At 33.4% G+C, this 21,996-nt stretch overlaps 1 protein-coding gene across 1 annotated transcript in view; it reads left to right on the top strand.

Annotated features, from left to right (window-relative positions):
• The first annotated feature begins 2,249 nt into the window (after nucleotides 1–2,249).
• LOC127866992 (uncharacterized) overlaps nucleotides 2,250–21,996 on the top strand; it is a 35,983-nt gene continuing 16,236 nt past the window's right edge. Inside the window, exons 1-2 of the mRNA XM_052407937.1 lie at nucleotides 2,250–2,314; nucleotides 2,449–2,826. Coding sequence (XP_052263897.1) covers nucleotides 2,489–2,826 — 338 coding nt within the window. The 5' untranslated portion in view covers nucleotides 2,250–2,314; nucleotides 2,449–2,488. The remainder of the gene's footprint in view (nucleotides 2,315–2,448; nucleotides 2,827–21,996) is intronic.

Here is a 21,996-nt window from a genome sequence, read left to right as displayed (position 1 = left end):
AGATTTAAAAAAAAAAAAAACTTACCAAGGGGGTTAATTTTTTTTGTTCATTTCAAAAGTTCAGTTTGAGTTTTCTCCCTTTATCAGATTTTTTTTTCACAATGAAAACCTGGTTTTGTGACAATTTTGTCCCTTGTTTTATTATTAAATTCGTAATATGGATATGCACTGAAATCATGTGTATTTGTAAATTTAACACTGAATAAATTCTGTTTTATCTGAAAAAAGTATGTCTTCTTTGTTTGTTTAAACATATCTTATGCGTTGTTTACAATACAGACTAAAATTTATATGGTTGGAAGGAGAATTCATTTCTCTACAATCTTTACGTTTACACAAATGATGTGAAATGAAAGGAACTAAGTGAAAATTAAGTTTAAACAAGACAGGCGTAACAGTTGAGAATTTTTCCAATATTTTTCCAATAACTCTATTGAGATGGTGTAGTCAGGCTTATCAGGCTTATATGGAGCACGGACTCTAGATTACACGGACAAGAAACGGGACTGTTATGCCAAATATCTTGTTGTGTCTTAGTCACGTGACCGTGTCGTAACTATTGATCTTTTATCGAAGCGCCGAGGTTATACATTTAATGTACCCACTCACGTATTTTGTTAAGTTATAGTTTCATTTCTAGGTCGATTTTTACAATTTTAGCCGGTACCGGTAAAAAACTCCGTCATTTCGTAGTTCTATAAAGAGTTTATGGTAGTGTACGGAACAACATGATTAAAAACAGCATTATTATTTGACCACAACGGGGTTTAATAATCTTTCCGAAAAATACTAATAATACAGAGTTATAATTTAGAATTCTATATATTTATAACTCTGATGACTTATAAAGATATTTTAATATACATGCATAGACAGTTTTCATAGGGATTTGTCCCTTTGCCTCCCATGTTGTGACTAATATTAAAACTTTCTAATTTTATCAATAATGCTTCAATAAGCTTTTATAAGCATTATTGATAAAATTAGAAAGTTTTAATATTAGTCACAACATGGGAGGCAAAGGGACAAATCCCTATGAAACAGTTGACCGTGATTTTCAAGAATCTTTAAATAATATCAATACATTGCTAATTGATGGTTAATAACCTTTCATATAACTTTACATAATTACCTTTTTGATAATAAACAACAAACGATGAATATTTTGACACCCATTATATTTGAAGTATGCAAAGCCGAAAAATATCAAGAGGGTCTGCTATATACGCTGTTTCATCATAAAATTAACACCCTTTCTGTGTTATAATCAAGAGCTGAAATCGTTAATTTATTAAGCTTCATTAATACTAAGCTTTATTGATATGTCTAGAACAAAATACTACAATATATTCCATAAAAATATAATAATATGGCAAAGGAAATTCAATGGCCAGTTTCTAAACAAAAGCATAATCGCCAAGACCGTAGCATCAGTTCAGTGCGTTAGGAACGCGCGCTACTTTCTTCCGCCTTCATTCCTTAATTACTATCGTTTTTTAACATTTTTTTTCTTTCGTATACAGTATTCTATTCTCCTAAGCAAGATGTAATTTTTAAAACTGAACTCCAAATATAAACGCTACAAATTGGTATTAAGTACGAACATGTCAACCGTAAATCTAGATTTTAAAACTCCAAAACGGTATGATATTTGCAAAAGTTTAAGTTATAACTCGCCGGGCTGTCAAAATCAGAAGAAAAACTTAATATATATTTATATATCTGTTTACTACGTATCGTAAGCTTTCTAATGATATATAATTTGTCAAAATCGGCCGAGAAATAAATCTAAAATTTAACAAAAGACGTGAGTGGGTACATCAAAATGTATAACCTCGGCGCTTCGCTGTACGCTAATTGTAAAAGATCGATAGCCACAACACGGTAAAACGCGTGGTGGTAAAACATAAAATGTGTATTTATTGTGTTTAACTCGCTATAAATCCATTAAAAAAAACGGGAATATACAAAAAGTAATAATAATTTTTTAAATAGGAATTAATAAGCAACAAGATAAGGTATAAACCAATAAAATCGGATGAATAATTGTTGCATAAGATTGAATTTACTACAGTAAGGGTCAAATACTCGATTCATCTCCTATCTATATACACTCCGTGTATGGAGTTACTGTTATCAGAACTGCATGGCTGGTATTGGCCTAGAGTGGCAAATCAGATAAGAGGTCTATCAGGGAAAGGGTTAAAGTAAACTGACACTGTACATTTTCTCACATGACAGTTTACATCGTGACGTAGTGAGACTGGTCACTAGTCCCACAAAACAATGCCGCAAAGAGCTTTTAGGGTTATACGTGAGACAAGGTTTTACAAGTTCACATAAGAGTCATGTTATAAGTGGTAATTGTTGATCTTATATAAATAGTATATAATATATATGTATGTATCATATGTTTATATACTGATGCAGATTTGTTTGTAATTATAGTGTCAGAAAGTGACTTTGTTAAAACTACTTAATCTACAAAATGGCAACAAGTTCTCAGTCTTCAGTTGAGCCCAGTTCTAATGAAGTGAAGGACTATATTTGTAATGCCTGTGAAGACCAGAATAATGCTGAGACCAGTGCTGATTTCTATTGTAAACAGTGTGAACGATTTTATTGTGGAAACTGTATTGATCCACATGGTAAAGCCTTGGCTAAACATACTACATTTGGAAGGGTCGAAATAGATAAATGGCCAGTTTCAAAAAAGGTGGTGGATTTTCTACAAACTTGTGATGTTCATAAGGAACATAAAATTGACCAATTCTGCAACCTGCACAAACAGCTGTGCTGCCCTCAGTGTGTATCTGATCAACATAGGTATGTACTCTGAAGCTGTTTAGTGATTATAACAATATGATTACACAAATTATTATTATATACAGACAGTTAGGCTTTTAAACCCATATTCATCATGATGTAAATCCAAAGAAAGAGTCTTAAATACAAAGTACATGTTCATGTTCAAATCCACTAACGGGTCTTTAAATTAAGAATAATGATTATGCTTATATAGGGAAATATATGTAAATGTTGAAACTCATCATTTCAAACAGAGAAAAAATGCGAGAAGTATTAATAACTTTTTTTAACATTTTTCTGTAAAAGGATTTAATGTTCATTTAATGTCATCATGTCCTTGAAATTTCCTGTTAAACACTTAACAATAGGATGACTCGTGATCATAAGAAAAAGAAAATAGAAAAAAATCAATGTTTACTTGTGGCTGGGCCAATGGGAAAAAAATCAATGTTTACTTGTGGCTGGGCCAATGGGAAAATAATGACTTTCTGATTGCTCATGATATAAAATATATAATTTTACCAAAGCAAAAAAATATCCTTTATTTCTGCTATGATTGATAAACAGTCAATAATACATTAACAAAATTGTTCTTATGCTTGGATCTGACAATATGTTGCTATCTAGGGACGATTATTTTAAACCATTCTTCAGGAAAATAAAAGAACAACATGAATTCAAAGTAAAATTGCAATAAGCTCATCAAAGTTAGGCTTCTGATGTTTAGAACTGGTTAACCGTTTCATATATATGTTTATTTCGCTACTAGTTTTCCTTATGGGGACTATAGGTTTACCCTGCCGATCTTTATGTCGCTCTTCCTGTCCATCAGTCTGTATTTCCGTTGAACTAGATCATGCAATGTCTGGGAAAGTAACTGAAGATATTTGCAAAAAGTTAGTTTTTCCCAAGTAAGACCTACAATTTCCAAATTGAAGGTTTCCCAAAAATTATGTTTTGTAGATCTCAACATTTTGTTCATCTTCCATCCAGCTATATAAGTTCAACATTAGTAAATATAATACTCACAACACTTTTATAATCAAATTTGAAGCATTTTTCTGCACAAAGCGACAAGTTATTTTGATACGCTTTTACCCATCTCTGCATAGCTTTTGTTGTTTATATTTAATTTAAAAAAATCCAGTATTTCATTCTATTTATTAACAGCTAAATTATGGAAACAAAAAACTAAAAGTAACTCTGCTCAGGTAAAAGAACCTAGGCCATTTGTTGAACAGCAACCTTTCCACTCCTATGGATAAATTATGTATGTGGCTCAACATTTTAAACATCAAAAAGGGCTAACCACAAAAAGTCATCGCACTATAAGACTGTTACCTACCATGGACATATTGAAAGCTGTGTCAGTTCATACAAATTGAACGAGAAGTATTTTCATATAAAACAGGATGACAGGATTATGCATTTCCTAAGCAGTGTTCTGGTGAAGTTTCATAAAAGGCAGGGCAAATGTCTCATAGCTCATAATTATTTTACAAATGTTTTGAAACACAAACTAATAAACTTAAAGTTAATGTTTGTTATGATCGTCTAAAAGCAAACTCTTAGCTAAAAGTTTAGGACAGAATTTTTGAAGCTCCTTTCTTCATATGTGTCATACACTAATTATAACCATTAACTAAAAGGAGTTGAGTATTTTACAAGCCAACGTCATCAATTACCAGGAATATGTGACCCTATAGTTTTCATGCAGCCAACATCATAACCTTGGAAAATAATGCAAACAAGGCACAATACTAATGTATGTTTGAATCTACTTTGGCGTTTTTGTAACCGTTATAACTTATGTTGTTGCAACTGTTTTAGGGATACCGCTGTGATAGCCAGCAGTAAATTGTGGCTGTTACATGCTCGAATCTACTGTTGGCTTTGCAGTTACTTTTATGCTGAAGAGGTTTCAAACTTTCTTTCATCATTATGAACATTGGGTTCAATTAAAGGACTCCTAATTTATCTGTGAACTTTTTAATATATTTAATATGGATGAAAGACACAAGGAATTACCATGACCTATGTATCAAAGCATTTTAAGCTCATTTAAAAAAACAATTATGAGCTATTGTCATCACATGAGCGGCGGTGTTGGTGGCGGCGTCTGCGCCTGCATCCTGTTAAGTTTTGTGTTTTAGTCCACTCTTCTCATAAAGTATCAAAGCTATTGCATTCAAACATGGCACACTTACTCATGAGAGGACTGGGCAGGCAAAGTAATGTAACTCTGACTGGCATTTTCACATAATTCTTACCCCTTTTATGCTTACAAAATTGAAAATTTGGTTAAGTTTTGTGTTTAGATCCACTTTATTATGCCCCTTCTAAGAAGAGTGGGTATATTGCTTTTCACATGTCGGTTGGTCTGTCGGTCCGTCCACCAGTTGGTTTCCGGATGATAACTCAAGAACGCTTGGGCCTAGAACATGAAACTTCATAGGTACATTGATCATGACTCGCAGATGACCGCTATTGATTTTGAGGTCACTTGGTCAACGGTGAAGGTCACGGTGACCCGAAATAGTAAAATGGTTTCCGGATGATAACTCAAGAACGCTTAGGCCTAGGATCATGAAACTTGATAGGTAGATTGATCATGACTGGCAGATGACCCCTATTGATTTTGAGGTCACTAGGTCAAAGATCAAGGTCACAGTGACCCGAAATAGTAAAATGGTTTCCGGATGATAACTCAAGAACGCTAAGGCCTAGGATCATGAAACTTAATAGGTAGATTGATCATGACTCGATGATAACCCCTATCGATTTTGAGGTCACTAGGTCAAAGGTCAAGGTCACGGTGACCCGAAATAGTAAAATGGTTTCCGGATGATAACTCAAGAACGCTTATGCCTAGGATCATGAAACTTTGTAGGTAGATTGATGATGGCTGGCAGATGACCCCTATTGATTTTCAGGTCACTAGGTCAAAGGTCAAGGTCACAGTGACCCAACATAGTAAAATGGTTTCCGGATGATAACTCAAGAACGCTAATGGCTACGATCATAAAACTTAAAAGGTACATTGATCATGACTCGCAGATGACCCCTATTGATATTCAGGTCACAAGGTCAAAGGTCAAGGTAATGGTGAACCGAAATAGTAAAATGGTTTCCGGATGATAACTCAAGAATGCTTATGCTTAGGATCATGAAACTTCATAGGTACATTGATCATGACTTGCAGATGACTTCTATCGATTTTCAGGTCACTAGGTCAAAGGTCAAGTTCAAGGTTACCCAAAATAGTAAAATGGTTTCCGGATGATAACTGAAGAACGCTTATTCCTAGGATCATGAAACTTGATAGGTAGATTGACCATGACTGGCAGATGACCCCTAAAGATTTTCAGGTCACTAGGTCCAAGGTCATGGTGACCCGAAATAGTAAAATGGTTTCCGGATGATAACTCAAGAACGCATAGGGCTAGGATCATGAAACTTCATAGGTACATTGATCATGACTCGCAGATGACCCCTATTGATTTTGAGGTCACTAGGTCAAAGGTCAAGTTCAAGGTGACCCAAAATAGTAAAATGGTTTCCGGATGATAACTGAAGAACGCTTATTCCTAGGATCATGAAACTTGATGACCCCTATTAATTTTCAGGTCACTAGGTCAAAGGTCAAGGTCACAGTGACAAAAAACATATTCACACAATTGCTGTCACTTCAACGGAGAGCCCATATGGGGGGCATGCATGTTTTACAAACAGCCCTTGTTCCTAAAGTATCAAAGCTATTGCTTTCATACTTGCAACACTTACTTACTATCATAAGCGGACTGTGCAGGCAAAGTTATGTAACTCTGACCACCATTTTGACATAATGAATGCCCTTTTTTGACTTAGTAACTTTGAATATAAGGTTAAATTTTGAGTTTAGATCCGATTTACTTCTCAAGCGTCAAGGCTTTTGCTTTCAAACTTCAAATACTTTCTTAGTATCATTAGGGTTCTGTACCTGCCAATTTGAATTTGACCTTGACCTTTGAATTACATTTACTCAAGGTCCATGTATTAAATTTTGCTAAAATTACCATAATTTCTTTATTTATAACCAGCCTTGATTCATACCATGACAAAACTACACTTACCTGACAAACCACAATAGACTCCGCCCAAACCATCCTCCACGCCCCCCCCCCCCCCCCCCCCCCCCCAGAATCCCCCCCATTTTTTCATTTTTTTGTTATTTTTGAAAAATCATCTAATAAATGACCCCCTACTATAAACCCATCGCAACCCCCCTACTCCCCCCCCCCCCAATTTTTAGCTCGGCTATTTTCGGAGAAAACCCGAGGTGTTGTCATAGCCTCCTCGTTGTCCTCTGTCCGGGTGTCATGCTAAAACCTTTACATAAGCTCTTAAATTAAAGTGCTTCCACCTACAACTTTAAAACTTCATATGTACATGCACCTTGATGAGTTCTACACGCCACACTGTGACCTCTAATACAGTGATATTTTTTCATTTTTAACCAATGGGTTTTAAAAGATCTCATGTGCTGAAACAATGAGCTTCTTCCAAAAACAACGATCTTTTTTGGTTTTCAAATTATTAATAAAAAAAAACTGAAACATCAACGAATTTTTAATGATTCATAAACATTTTAATTTAAAAAAGTAACTGTTATAACTAAAAACACATAACATTTACACTGAGTTCCGAGTTTGTTATAACTAAAAACACATAACATTAACACTGAGTTCTGAGTTTGTTATAACTAAAAACACATAACATTAACACTTAGTTTCGAGTTCAATTCTTTGAATAGAGGCATTTAGGCAAAAACTTGTTCGAAATAGTAGATGTACTTGCCTCGATGACAATCTCGGATGATGTTTATTACTTTCGGCAATTCCAAATGCAGCCTTCAAAGTTTATTGATTTTGACAGGGTTTTAATTTTTTGGGGTGGCATTTTGACAGTTCAGAAAGTCAAAGCGGATGCTTGAATGGTTCTACGTTGTCTTATTCAACCTTATAGTTCACGCACAAAGCAGAGAACCATTATGAAATTCAGATACGAATGACATAGTATGACGTTGTACACATAAAGCCGGTGTTACAGTAGAAATCACCTTTTGCGTTCCAATAAAATGCGGAAAAATTCGGGCCGTGTTTAGTATTGACAAGTATCTTTCTGATTTTGTCATTCTTCAGAATCAATGCGCTTTTTTTGAAAGCAGATATTTTTCTTACATGAAAAATTATCACTGTAATATAAAACTTTAACTTTGCCTTTAACAACATAGTGCTTCCACCTACAACTTTGAAAATTCATATGTACATGCACCTTGATGACTTCTACACGCCACTCTCATTTTTGGAACACTAGGTCAAAGGTCAAGGTCCCTTTGACCTCTAATATAAAACTGTAGCTTTGCCTCTAACATCATAGTGTTTCCACCTACAACTTTGAAACTTCATATATACATGCACCTTGATGACTTCTAAACGCCACATCCATTTTTGGGTCACTAGGTCAAAGGTCAAGGTCACTGAGACCTCTAATATAAAACTTGATCTTTGTCTCTAATATCACAGTGCTTCCACCATCAACTTTAAAATATTCATATGAAGATGGACCTGGATGCGTTCTACACGCCACACCCATTTTGGGTCACTAGGTCAAAGGTCAAGGTCACTTTGACCTCTAAAAAAATAAATGAATACATTTTCTGACAAGCTTTCGCAGCCGGGGTTAGCCTGTGTTCTTTATAATCACCCTTCAAAACAACATGATGTACGAAATTGGATTTCAATGCAAACATTACAGAACTTAATTTTATAATCGTATGCTCATGTACGGGATTTCATTTAGCTAAGTCGTTATTTACACATAAATTCCTGTCAATGACATTGCACTACTATTTTCACCACAAAGTATTGTTATTGGTAAATGCAGTGTGTTTTATTCAGAAAAACATAAAACAAACATAATAGTATGTTTACCTGTAAATATGAATGTGAGCAAAAAATATTGCGGTCATGTTTCAGTCAATATGTTGACGATATAATTGAATTTGTAAGAATTACTAAGTGTGTTCTGTTTTAGTATAGGGGTCAGTGTGCCTAGTATGTCATACAAATCAACCCAAAGCTTTGATACACATGTACAATAATATTAACTGCTTTTTGTACTAAAATTCTGCAACCTTTATCTGTATATCATATGTAAGGGCAAAGTACAAATAGTTTAATCACTTCATGTTCTATAAATGGAAAACCAATAGATAAAGTCTGATACTATTTAAATTATCTTACATTCACTTCACCTTTATAAATGATCTCCTGGTAAAACGACCTGACATGAATAAACAGGTTAACTTTTAGAACATCCACAGGACATTTTGGGTTATCGTCCTCATAATCATAGAAACATATTAGTTCAGATTGTTGACGTTAAATATTTATCTCAAACTAAGATAACTACAATATGGGATTGAATTTATCAGCTTAGTTAGGTATGAAAAGTGTTTGTACTGTGATTTAACAATCTCTGATTTGATTGTGGTGTATGCGGTCAGTACATGTAAAATTAAGGGCCCGTAAATGTTTTGATAACATCATTCATTTCATTCAAACCCAACAAACAATTAATTGTCAGCTCAATTGGAGCAGTTGACCATCTATTGCAGAAAAATAGTATATGATGCAAACTGATGATTGCTTAACCTTGGCTGACAAAAAATTCACCGCTTGGACCGACAGGCTCACATTTTCCCAAAGACTGAGAAATCGCATCGGACGCAAACATTTAAGGGGTCGAGAAAATAACATATAAATAAGCCATTTTCTGGGGTCCTTAAACATCTGACATGACCTACACTGACATGATGCTACATTTATACTGAGTTTACCCTATAAAAGACAGAATATGACCAAAAGATAAATATTTTGAGTTAAAACACATACAGGATTTTAAATGGTGTTTTTATAAACGATTATGACCTCATCTTTCCAACCATGCATACTTAAATATAAGAAAGTATGGTCATGCCATTAATTGAAATAAAACTTTACACTCTCTTTATAGAAAGACATAATTTATTTGAATATTTGTAACCTTTATGTTTTCTCAGGGAGTTTTCTCATATTGTGTCGTGTTTATAGAAATCAAGAGTGTTACATGATTGATTGATTGGTTGATTTTTATTCAGGTTTTAAAACACATAATATACAAGTTATCTTTCAAAATTACATAACAATTTTAACTTGCTGCTGATCAAAACCTATGTTATAAAAACTGCCATAAAATAATATAAAATTTGATTTGACAAAGAACATGAACACAAAAGTGAAACAATATAAAATATTCTTAAGGAAGCGTATCACTTCAAATTAGATTTGAAGGGAACAGATCAGCAACTGCCTCACACTTAAAATATTATTTAATGTGACTCTACTGGAATATAATATATTGCTTGATTATCACAGTCAAACATGTCAGATTTTTAAGCACAGACTAGTAATGTGATATACATGTATTATAGAAACAAATTCACAACTTTAGGGAAAACTTAGTATGTAAAAAGAAATAACTTGGATAATATAGTGTAAAAACCTAGGATTGCCCATGAAAGCTTGAAAGCTTATTTCCAATGGGGTCCAGTTTAGGTTATACTTACTATAATATATTCCTATGTGAAAGTAACACAAAATGAACAATAAGTCCCTGATAATTTGAGTATACATGTAAGTTGTTACAATCATGTTTCTTTAATATAATTTGCCATGATGACTAGTACACACATATTATAAAAGTACAATTGAAGTGTTTTAGCTAAGCACAATAGATGGTTCTGAACAGCTAATTTGAACTGGTGTTTATTATCAATTTTCTTTATTGTATCTGGCAAAGCATTCCAATCGCTAATTGCACAGTAGTAAAAGGTAACATTTCCTTTACCATAGCATATGGGCACTCTAAAATTGTATGTGTTTGCCCTTGTTGAATATGAATGGGTATATTTCACATATACACAATTTTCTTTCAAGTATGATGGACACTTGTCTTTAACAATTTCAAAAACATGATTCAATCTCAATTGTTTATTTCTATTCTCAACATTTAGCAATGACATATCTGACAGGTTACATTGATTAATACTTTCTCTAGGACCAAGTCCATAGATAAATCTGACAATTTTATTTTGACATATCTGTAATTTGTCTTTTAAACCTTTATTTAAACTTGGATAACAAGAGGAACAAGCATAGTCAATGTGACACTGAATCAAGGCAGAACATAAGTATTTTCTAGTCCTTGTATCTAAAGACTTAGCATTTCTATACATAAATTTAAGACGAGAGTTTACTTTGCTAACAATGTTGTTTACAATGTTTTCACCAGATAATGTGTTATCAATACTAACACCAAGATATTTAACAGCAGTTAAGGGTTCGATTTTATGCCCATTACATTCAATATTAATTTTTTTTAATTGTTTTAACTTTCTCTTTGATCCATATACAATACATTCAGTCTTCCCCAAATGAAGGGATAATTTATTGTCAACTAACCAGTTTGAACATGAATCCATGACCCTGCTTAATTTTTCAGATATAACATGTGGATCATTGTGTGCATACAGAATAGCGCTATCATCAGCATAAAAGATCAATTTACAGTAGGGATCAATACTTATAGACATGTCATTAACATAACATAAAAATAGAAGGGGTCCCAAAATACTACCCTGGGGTACCCCACAAGTCACAGGTTTAAAATCTGAGAAGATGTTGCTGACACATACAGTTTGTTTTCTACCAGATAAGTAAGACATAATCCAATCAGTATTATTCATACCCATCAATTTTAATTAACCACATAGTATATTATGATCCACTGTATCGAACGCTTTCTGCAGGTCTCACATTACCATGCCAGTATAGAGTCCTTTAGAATTATTATTTCTAATATGATCCAAGTGGACTAAACAGGTATCAGTAGAATATGAGTGTCTAAACCCAGACTGGAGTTCATACAATAAATTATTATCTAGTAAATATTTCTCCAGTTGTGTATAAACTGCTCTCTCTAAGATTTTGGATATGATACTTAAGATACTAACAGGTCTTTAGTTTCCAACATCAAGATTACTACCTTTCTTAAACAATGGTTTCACTCTAGCTTCTTTCATATCATCAGGAACACAATTTTCAGAAATAGACATATTAATAAGAAATGTAACAGGTAGTTTAGAAAACTAGCAGAATCCTTCACAAATCTGGCAGGAATTTCATCTAAACCAGTACTTTTGGAAGTTTTTAGATTTTTAAGTTCTTTGAAGACAAAAGATTCAGACACATGCTTTAAGACAAATGTACTATTACTGACATTTCTTTTTCTATAAAAGTCTAGCAGGGCAGAGGAGTTTAAGTCAAACAATTTGGTAGGGGATGGTAACTTTTCAACAAGCTTTGTTGCAACAGAGGTAAAAAAGTTGTTAAAATGAGAGGCAACTTTCTTAGGGCTGAAACAGTTTTCACCATCAATATTTAATACAATATTTTCATTCCCAGATTTAAGAGATTTATAACCAAGCTGTTTCAGTTGTTTCCATAAACTTTTAGGGTTATTTCTGTTTTCAGCAATCTGATCTGAAAAGTATGTTGATTTGGAAGAGATAACTTCCCTTTGTACAATATTTCTAAATTTACAATACATCGAATAGTCATCAATACATCGAATAGTCATCATGGCATCCTTGTTTTCTAAACTTATACAGATAGGAGTCTCTAACTTTTATCATATGCAAAATTTCAGATGACATCCAAGGTTCAGTCCTTTGTTTGAGTCTTACTTTTTGCAATAACTATTGATATTGTATAAATACATCATTGAGTGTATTTAAAATCTACACTTTATATATTTAAACGTACTTGATCATTAAACAAAAATGAGTATGTTTCGAGTAGTTTGTTGTCACATGGGTATCAGACTGTTTAGCTCTCAACCAGTTTCGCCCTTGGTCGTTTTGCTTTTGGTAATTTTGCCACCATAACATAATATTTAGTAATTCTTATGGTGATTTTTTATTATAATAATACTGGAATACCTCAAATGCGCCTAGATTAATCCCATTTCAGCAATACTACGGTCAGGCAAGATAAAAGATAAAGTAACATAAATACTCAAAATCAACGAATATTTCGCAACATATTTAATAAAATAAAGTTAACACATACATAACTCAGTGCTCCTTATAGAAGTAGCCAACATTTCAATGCTAGATGTGGTATGGTAATATATATGTAATATATATGTAACGAGATACATCATCGTCGCTTTTATTTTTTGTGCAACATTTTATTCCATGTAAATTTCTATCTACGATATCCAAACATTTACGAGCAAACGCGAGGGGACCCATTCCCAATGGAATAAATATATATGTTTTCCCAAATGGGACCTAAACAATTCTCATTGAATGTTTCCAAAAAATATTATTTTTTAAATAAGTTACATGTTGTTTATCTCCATAACCAGATATATGATTTGAAACTTAGTAAATATAATATTAAAATCATTTGTATTATCCATTATGAAGTACTTGTAAGAATACAATCAACAATATTGATCACTTGTATTATCCATTATGAAGTACTTGTAAGAATACAATCAACAATATTGATCACTTGTATTGTCCATTATGAAGTACTTGTAAGAATACAATCAACAATATTGATCACTTGTATTATCCATTATGAAGTACTTGTAAGAATACAGTGAACGATATTGATCACTTGTGTTATCCATTATGAAGTACTTGTAAGAATACATTCAACAATATTGATCACTTGTATTATCCATTATGAAGTACTTGTAAGAATACATTCAACAATATTGATCACTTGTATTATCCATTATGAAGTACTTGTAAGAATACATTCAACAATATTGATCACATGTATTATCCATTATGAAGTACTTGTAAGAATACAATCAACAATATTGATCTCTTGTATTATCCATTATGAAGTACTTGTACAATCAACAATCACTTGTATTATGAAGTACTTGTAATAATACATTCAACAATATTGAAATAACTTGTATTATCTATTATGAAGTACTTGTAAAAAATCCAATCAACAATATTGATTTCCAAATTTTAGTCAAAATGATGCAGTATTTGCCAAACCAAATGCAACAGCCCGATTCTCAGAATGGTAAAAAAACACTGCCAGGTGCATCACATTTAACTGCCAAAAAAGATGTTCAAAGTTTATATTGGCAAGTTCTTTAAGCAGGCTTTTATGATAGTAAGGGAAAGGTGGACATTATTAATGCCCGCGGATCAAATGATCGGGGGAATATTGGTTTTGACCTGTCTGCCTGTCATTATGTCCCAAAACTTTAACCTTGATGATAAAATGAAAACTCTTGGGTCTATGTTCTTTAAACTTCACATGTGCATGCATCTCATTGAGATCTACAATCAAACATGGTTTGAGGTAACTAGGTCAAAGGTCAAGGTCACTGTGACCTTAACATTCAAAAGATAACATTGTTTCTAAAATAGCTGCCGTGCGGCTTCAAAGCGCAGTCTGTGGCATTGTGTTTTTTGAAAGACAGCTCTTGTTTTATCGGGCTTTTATGATAATAAGGGATAATAAGGGAATTATATTTGTGTTGATTAGCATGATTATACAGTGACAAAAATAACATTATTTCGTAACACTGTCATGCTTAAGTTCTACGGGTCATTAATTATTTATCAATGCTGTGCTTAGAATGATGTAAATATCAACAGTTGGTATTTCTAATCTTCTGGACAACTGGCTTTTTTGACAAGTATTAAACAGTTCCTTGTAGTTTTTTACATTGAATTTCTCAATAACTCTGTTAGAAATGTCTGTAAACAAATCGATGCGTTGCAATAGCTGTGTCTATGACTTAAAGCAGCATGTAATAGACAAGTGTGACATGTATATTAGGAAGAAAAAATCAAATACCAATAAATACGTGCCACAAAACAATCATGATAAACAAAGTGGATGCAGATTTGTTGGAGTCAACTAAATGGGAATGTTTTCTATTAGTCAAGAGATTCTTTTATGAAAGTATATTTTTCAAATGAAATCAAGAGCATTCAAAAGCACTCTTGAAAAAGCATGATACATGAAAGTGACTTCTGCGTTACAAGCAAGTATTAGAAACTCATTACATGTTATTGTTACTTCGCGCCTTTACTCTTATGCTGAGCAACTGACCATAAAATGTAAGCATTAAAGTCTTGCAGAGTCGGATTATATATATCTATAATCCAATATCTTTAAATTTATAAAGGAAATAAATGCATGCAATTATACAGGTACTTAATGATAAATTCTCAACATGTGGTGTGTTTTACAATTAAAAATGTAAAATGCATACCGGGTAGTTGCAATAATATTAGAAAATGAGCTCCTTAATGGCATACACTTGTAAGTAGGTCAGAACTGCCTCATTCCATGACAGCAGAAGTGGATGGCAACTTAAGGCCCAGACCATGACTGCCAAAATTGCCATGCCCTTTTCATTCATTGTTATAGGTTGATACTGTTTGTGACGTGATTGAAAAAATATAAGCGTTTACATACGTAATGTTCATAACACACATAACTATTTCAGGGATTTCCCAAGCAGGCTGCTTTATATTAAACTCTGCATTATAGTAATGTGTTTAATACAGCTTTAATGGGGATTTTAATAGATTTGCAGTGAGGATACATATCATAAACATATTAAAACAATTCTTATCTTGTACATGATAGGAATAATTGTATATTCTAAGAAACATGAAAAGCCTCTATCTATTGAGTTTTCTTTGTCTTCTTAGATGGCTTGCTGAACCTCATATTTAGTCCAGAATTAATCACTTGTACACGAATGAAAATATACATAAGCAATAACATCAAAATTATAGCATTTATCAGATTAGAAATACAATTACATACAATTTAAAATCAGTTTAATTGCAATTTAATTAGACACTGATGAAATATGCACAGGAGCAAAATAGCAAAAACTGTTTTTGGGGGATAAAATAAAGTAACTACAAATATCAAGTTAATACCCTTGTGTGCACACGATTTGAGAAAGTAGCATCACCGATTACAAGTTCCATATCATTGCAATGAACCTTAAACCTTTCATGTCAGGTTTAATAGTAGTCTGATTAAACAGTTTGAATTTATGTGCAAATACTAATATACACAAAATCTTTAATTCATACATGCCATACGTCCCGATCTCGGCGGGACAGTCCCGCTTTTGGGCCCTTTGTCCCGCCGTCCCGCCATGAGACGATTTGTCCCGACATTCGTAAAAAACGATGTAAGGTGTATAGGTTCCCAATAAAATTCGCTATTCAAGCTCTGTTTCGCTAACACTTAACACCGCTAATCCCTTTATTGCCCCCAATTAACAATCCGATTCTACTTATCGTGTGTACCAGTGTTGTTTATGACACCTTATCAGCAATTTATCGGCTAATTATTGATTTCATCAGGCATTCACACCATGGTGGTCTTCAAGACAGTGGTCGCTTATTGCTATCGATAGTTTTATTATAATGAAATAAATGTTGAAAATGTGTTTATTTTGTATTTGTTTGAAACGGTTTACAAAACAATTGTTTTGTAAAATTAACGCTACGTCATAAATGAGTCTTTTACATTCAATGTTTAGTTCCAATATAGCGGGATATTTCGAATGTGCAATATACCAAAATCGCAACAAACAGTCCAATAAGTGATACCCATCCTGTCTAGTGTAATTGTAATAAAAACAACGAGGTGCTATGCATGACAGTTTGACCCTACTCCAATTAAGCTAAAAACAACGATGTGCTATGCATGACAGTTTGACCCTACTCCAATTAAGCCGCGACAATTGACAAGTAACAAACTGCGCATGGACACATGCTTAAAAACAACGTGTTGTTATTCATGACAGTTTGACACTACCCCAATACAGCGCCTGACAATTCACAATTCAGTTTAATCTGTGTATATAAGAAGAAAACAAAATACGGAAATGTGTACGGCCGCGCATTCCGTGTGTAACTTATGTAACTGTTCGGTAGATAGTGTACTGTAACCCGTCAACTGGATAGCCTCCCCTGCGTTAATGTTTGCCATTGAAATTGATATAATGAGTATTGTTGTCGTAATGTTCTAGATTTTGTACTCTTAAACAGATGAATATTATCTTCGTTGTTTGCTATTGTCTTATTAAATAACACTGTTATTGTTATGTTTTAGATTTCATGCTTCATATCAGATGTTTTATGTCTTGAATAAAAGTATCAAGAGTTTTTGTTAGTACTATACTGACTATAGTAAAGGTGGAATGATAGATCGTTTTAGGTGTCCTGCTTTTTGGTCAAATGTCCCGACAATTTTTTATGGAATGTCCCGCTTTGGACCTAAAAAATTATGGCATGTATGTTTAATTATATTTTCCATGTAACCATACCTTTTATTTAACCCTTTCCCACTTAAAGAAAAGTTAACATTGCTATTTGTAAAAGCATAAAACTAGAATAGCCAGTAACTCGCAGGTTGTTCAGGGTTTATGCTGTTTGCTGCTCATCAGTAACTAAGGATTGGAAATAAAGCTTTTAAACTTGAATCTAGTAAGAAAGGCATTTAATTAGATTTAACATGTCTAAGGGACTACAAATGGGTTGAAATACGTATCTAAGTGGTAAAGGGTTAACATTGTTTTTATTGGAAATTATATACATATAAGTAGTGGTATTAATTACACTATAAGGTAATTCATTACAAAATGGAGTCAATTAGATTGCATTAATACATTTAGCCCAAAGTCTCGTCAAATGGTTAATGCAGTGTGTTTAAGTCAGAAATAAAATGAAATTAACATAATTAATTAGGCTAAAACATTAACATAAATAAAACATATTTGCAGCCATTTTCAGTTAATACTGGTACAATATAACTTTATTTGTAAGAACTACTTGACTTTTTATAATTTATTCCTATTGTGTCATTATGTGAAAAATGTGAAATGCAATCAACCCAATTAAAGATTGAAATTACAGGCACAATAATATTAAATGATTCCTGGACAAATATTTTGCAATCTGTATCTGTATTCATGCATAAGGACAAAGTACAAATGGTTCAAACATACCATGTTCTAAAAATGGCAAAATCAACAGATAACGTGAGATGCTGGTTACATTATCTTATCTTCACTTCACCTAATGATATGCATTATCTCATGTTGTTAAATCAAGTAACATGAATACATGTAGACAGGTAAAATATTAGAACATTAATAGTACAGTAAGGGTTATCGTCATCTTTGATCAGATTGTTGACTTTTAATATTTGTCTTAAATTAAGTTAAGTTTAATATACGATTGAATCAGCTACATTTAAAACACTCTTCATACAGTATTGTGATTTTGACATACTCTGCAATTTCAATGTGGAGTGTATGTCACCAGTACTACTACATGAATAATACATCGGTATTGTGTTTTTATTATTTGTTGTTTTTAATGAAAATTCAATACTGCTCCAGCAGCTGGAGTTTCACTTCTTTATATTGCATTGCACAACAGTTTGATGTGTGCTGCGTGGATGCAGTAGCGTGTATCCCCGTACATATCTTCGATGTTGTTATATTTTCAGCCTTCAGAGGCTGGTGGCGGTATTGTGTTTTTATTATTTTTTGTTTTTAATGAAAATTCAATACTGCTCCAGCAGCTGGAGTTTCACTTCTTTGTATCAATCAGGTCATTGTGTTGGCTGCATAATACAGCAATCAGAGCAATGTGTTGGCTGCATAATACAACAATCAGGTCAATGTGTTGGCTGCATATTACAACAATCAGGTCAATGTCTTGGCTGCATAATACATCAATCAGAGCAATGTGTTGGCTGCATAATACAACAATCAGGTCAATGTCAATTTAAAACCTATGAGTGTCCTCGTGCAAGGTGCGGTGTTTATAAAACTGTGGTCACGTGTGAATTCGTCACAAAATTTCATTTTGTACTTAAAGTAGCGAAATAGACTGGTCACTGGAGTGATATGCTTGTATATTGTCGGCCTCCAACCTTATTTCCAATAAAGCCCCCCATCCATTACTCAAGTGCTTAGATGGGCGGTTCCATTTTAGAGCATGGTTAATGTTATGTATTACTGTTTCCTCTCAAATATCATAACTTCAAGTAAAATTTGCGAATTTGAAACAATTTTTTTCTATTTTTTAAATTACCAAAGTGTGAAAAGGCCCCTTTAAAACATGGCCACCAGGACGCGGTGCATTTTTAATAATATGGCCATTAACTAGGGCTGCAACAATATACCGGTATATCGGTATATATCGCAATACGCAATCCGCATATTGTATTGCGATATGATTTTTATCATACCAGTACGAAAATTTTACAAAAATTCATTCACATTTCGTCCAGAAAAGCCATCCGAAATAATGATAAAAAGGTAAACAAAACAAAGCAGTGTAAATTATTTTTTACGTAAAAAAAGCATTCTAAAAAGTGTATTATACGGAGTAGCGTTGTTACATGGGAGCATTCATTCGATGCTTTTGAACAGATTATCGTTGAATTAATTGCGCACAGCTGTAAATGTTTCGTTCGATTCTGATTTGAGCATTATTTGTAATCCGAATTTCGGAAACACGCTTCCAAATTTGAATGCTAACGCGACAATAAAAAATTATAGCGTCAAATAAAAAGTGCTTTATCCTTTGTCTCAATAAAAAGCGCGCGAAAATTATACAGACATGTAGAACGTCGCATGGAAAGTATGGGTGTATTTTGTGTTGTATAAAAACGGGAACATCAAGTCAGCTGAATTACGCGTGTTCAGTGTTAAATAGTAACAATTGCAAAAATGTATTTGATACTTAAGAAAATTTGCAAATGTTTGTGTTTCTTATTATTCTTGAGCACATTTATAGTAAATATTTACCAGAATTTGCTTTAAAATTGGAATTTATGGGATTATTGGGTAATTGGCAAGTTATAATTTTGGTACAAGTTAGCAATATATTGCGATATATTGCAATACGGGTTTTTGAACTGACAATATATTGCAATACGGTTTTTGGTGTATTGTTGCAGCACTACCATTAACTCTAGAGGCCACTTTTATTGTCTGAATTCATGAAACTTAGTCAGGAGAATAGTACCAATGATATCTTGGAAGAGTTTGAAATAATTTGATTCCGATTGGTTATAAAACATGGCCCCCAGGGGGCAGAGCATTTTATCTTATATTGCTTTTGTAAAACCTAAATGTTTACACTCTAGAGATCACATGTAATGTCTATCAATCATGAAAACAAAAAATGTGTCCAAATTTTATTTTCAACGAGTCCAAAAATTGTTAAAGTTGGTTGCAAAACATGGCCGCCAGAGGGCGGGGCATTTTTTATAATATAGCTTAATATGGCTTTAGAAAATCCTTGTTAACAATCTTTAAGCCACATTCAATGTCTGATCTTTTTGAAACTCAGTTACAAGATTTATCCCAATGATATCTGGGATGAGTTCAAAAAATGATAACGGTTGGTTGAAAAACATGGTCCCCAGGAAGCAGGGCATATGCCAGCCTTTTATGGCTAAAGTAAAACCTTGTTAACACTTTAGAGGCCAACTTTATTGTCTGATTATCATGACTATTAGCCAGAAGATTTGTCAGAATGATATCTTGGACCAGTTTGAAAATGGTTCCAGTTCGTTGAAAAACATGACCACCACGGGGCGGATCATTTTTCATTTTATGGCTATGTATAGCTATAGTAAAACATTGTTGACACTCTTGAAGCCAGATTTACTGTCCTTTCTTCGTGAAACTTGGTCAGGTGATTGGTTTTTGGGTCCTATGGCTTGTTATAAAGAGAAATGTTGGTGATTGGTTTAAGAGCCATATGTATTGTCATAAATGGTAGTGCAGGTGATTGGTTGAAGAGCCCTATGGATGTAGTGTAGGTGATTGTCTTACTGGCCCTATGAATTATTAAAAAGAGTTGTCCAGGTGATTTGTTTAAGAGTCTTATGGGTTGTTATACAGAGTAGTGCATGTGATTTGTTTAAGAGCCCTAGGTATTGTTATAAAGAGTAGAGCAGATGATTGCCTTAAGGACCCTATGAATTGTTAGAAAGACTCGTACATGCAATTGATTTAAGGGCCCTATGTATTGTTATAAAGAGTAGAGCAGGTGTTTACTTAAAGGACCCTATGAATTGTTAGAAAGACTAGTACATGCAATTGATTTAAGGGCCCTATCGATTGTTATAAAGAGAAGTGCAGATGATTGCCTTAAGGACCCTATGATTTGTTAGAAAGACAAGTACATGCAATTGATTTAAGGGCCCTATCGATATAAAGAGTAGAGCAGATGATTGCCTTAAGGACCCTATGAATTGTTAGAAAGACACGTACATGCGATTGATTTAAAGGCCCTATGTATTGTTATAAAGAGTAGTGCAGATGAATGCCTTAAGGACCGTATGAATTGTTTGAAAGACTAGACATGCGATTGATTTAAGGGCCCTATCGATTGTTATAAAGAGTAGAGCAAATGATTGCCTTAAGGACCCTATGAATTGTTAGAAAGACTAGTAAATGCGATTGATTTAAGGGCCCTATTGATTGTTTTAAAGAGTAATGCAGATGATTGCCTTAAGGACCCTATGAATTGTTAGAAAGATTAGTACATGCAATTGATTTAAGGGCCCTATGTATTGTTATAAAGAGTAGTGCAGATGAATGCCTTAAGGACCGTATGAATTGTTTGAAAGACTAGACATGCGATTGATTTAAGGGCCCTATCGATTGTTATAAAGAGTAGAGCAGATGATTGCCTTAAGGACCCTATGAATTGTTAGAAAGACTAGTAAATGCGATTGATTTAAGGGCCCTATTGATTGTTTTAAAGAGTAATGCAGATGATTGCCTTAAGGACCCTATGAATTGTTAGAAAGACTAGTACATGCAATTGATTTAAGGGCCCTATCGATTGTTATAAAGAGTAGAGTAGGTGGTTACTTTAAGGACCCTATGAATTGTTAGAAAGACTAGTACATGCGATTGATATAAGGGCCCTATCGATTGTTATAAAGAGTAGATCAGGTTGTTACTTTAAGGACCCTATGAATTGTTAGAAAGACT

Source organism: Dreissena polymorpha, chromosome 1 (genome assembly GCF_020536995.1).
Source record: "Dreissena polymorpha isolate Duluth1 chromosome 1, UMN_Dpol_1.0, whole genome shotgun sequence".
Taxonomy (NCBI): Eukaryota; Metazoa; Mollusca; class Bivalvia; order Myida; family Dreissenidae; genus Dreissena; species Dreissena polymorpha.
This window is presented reverse-complemented; position numbering and strand designations above follow the sequence as displayed.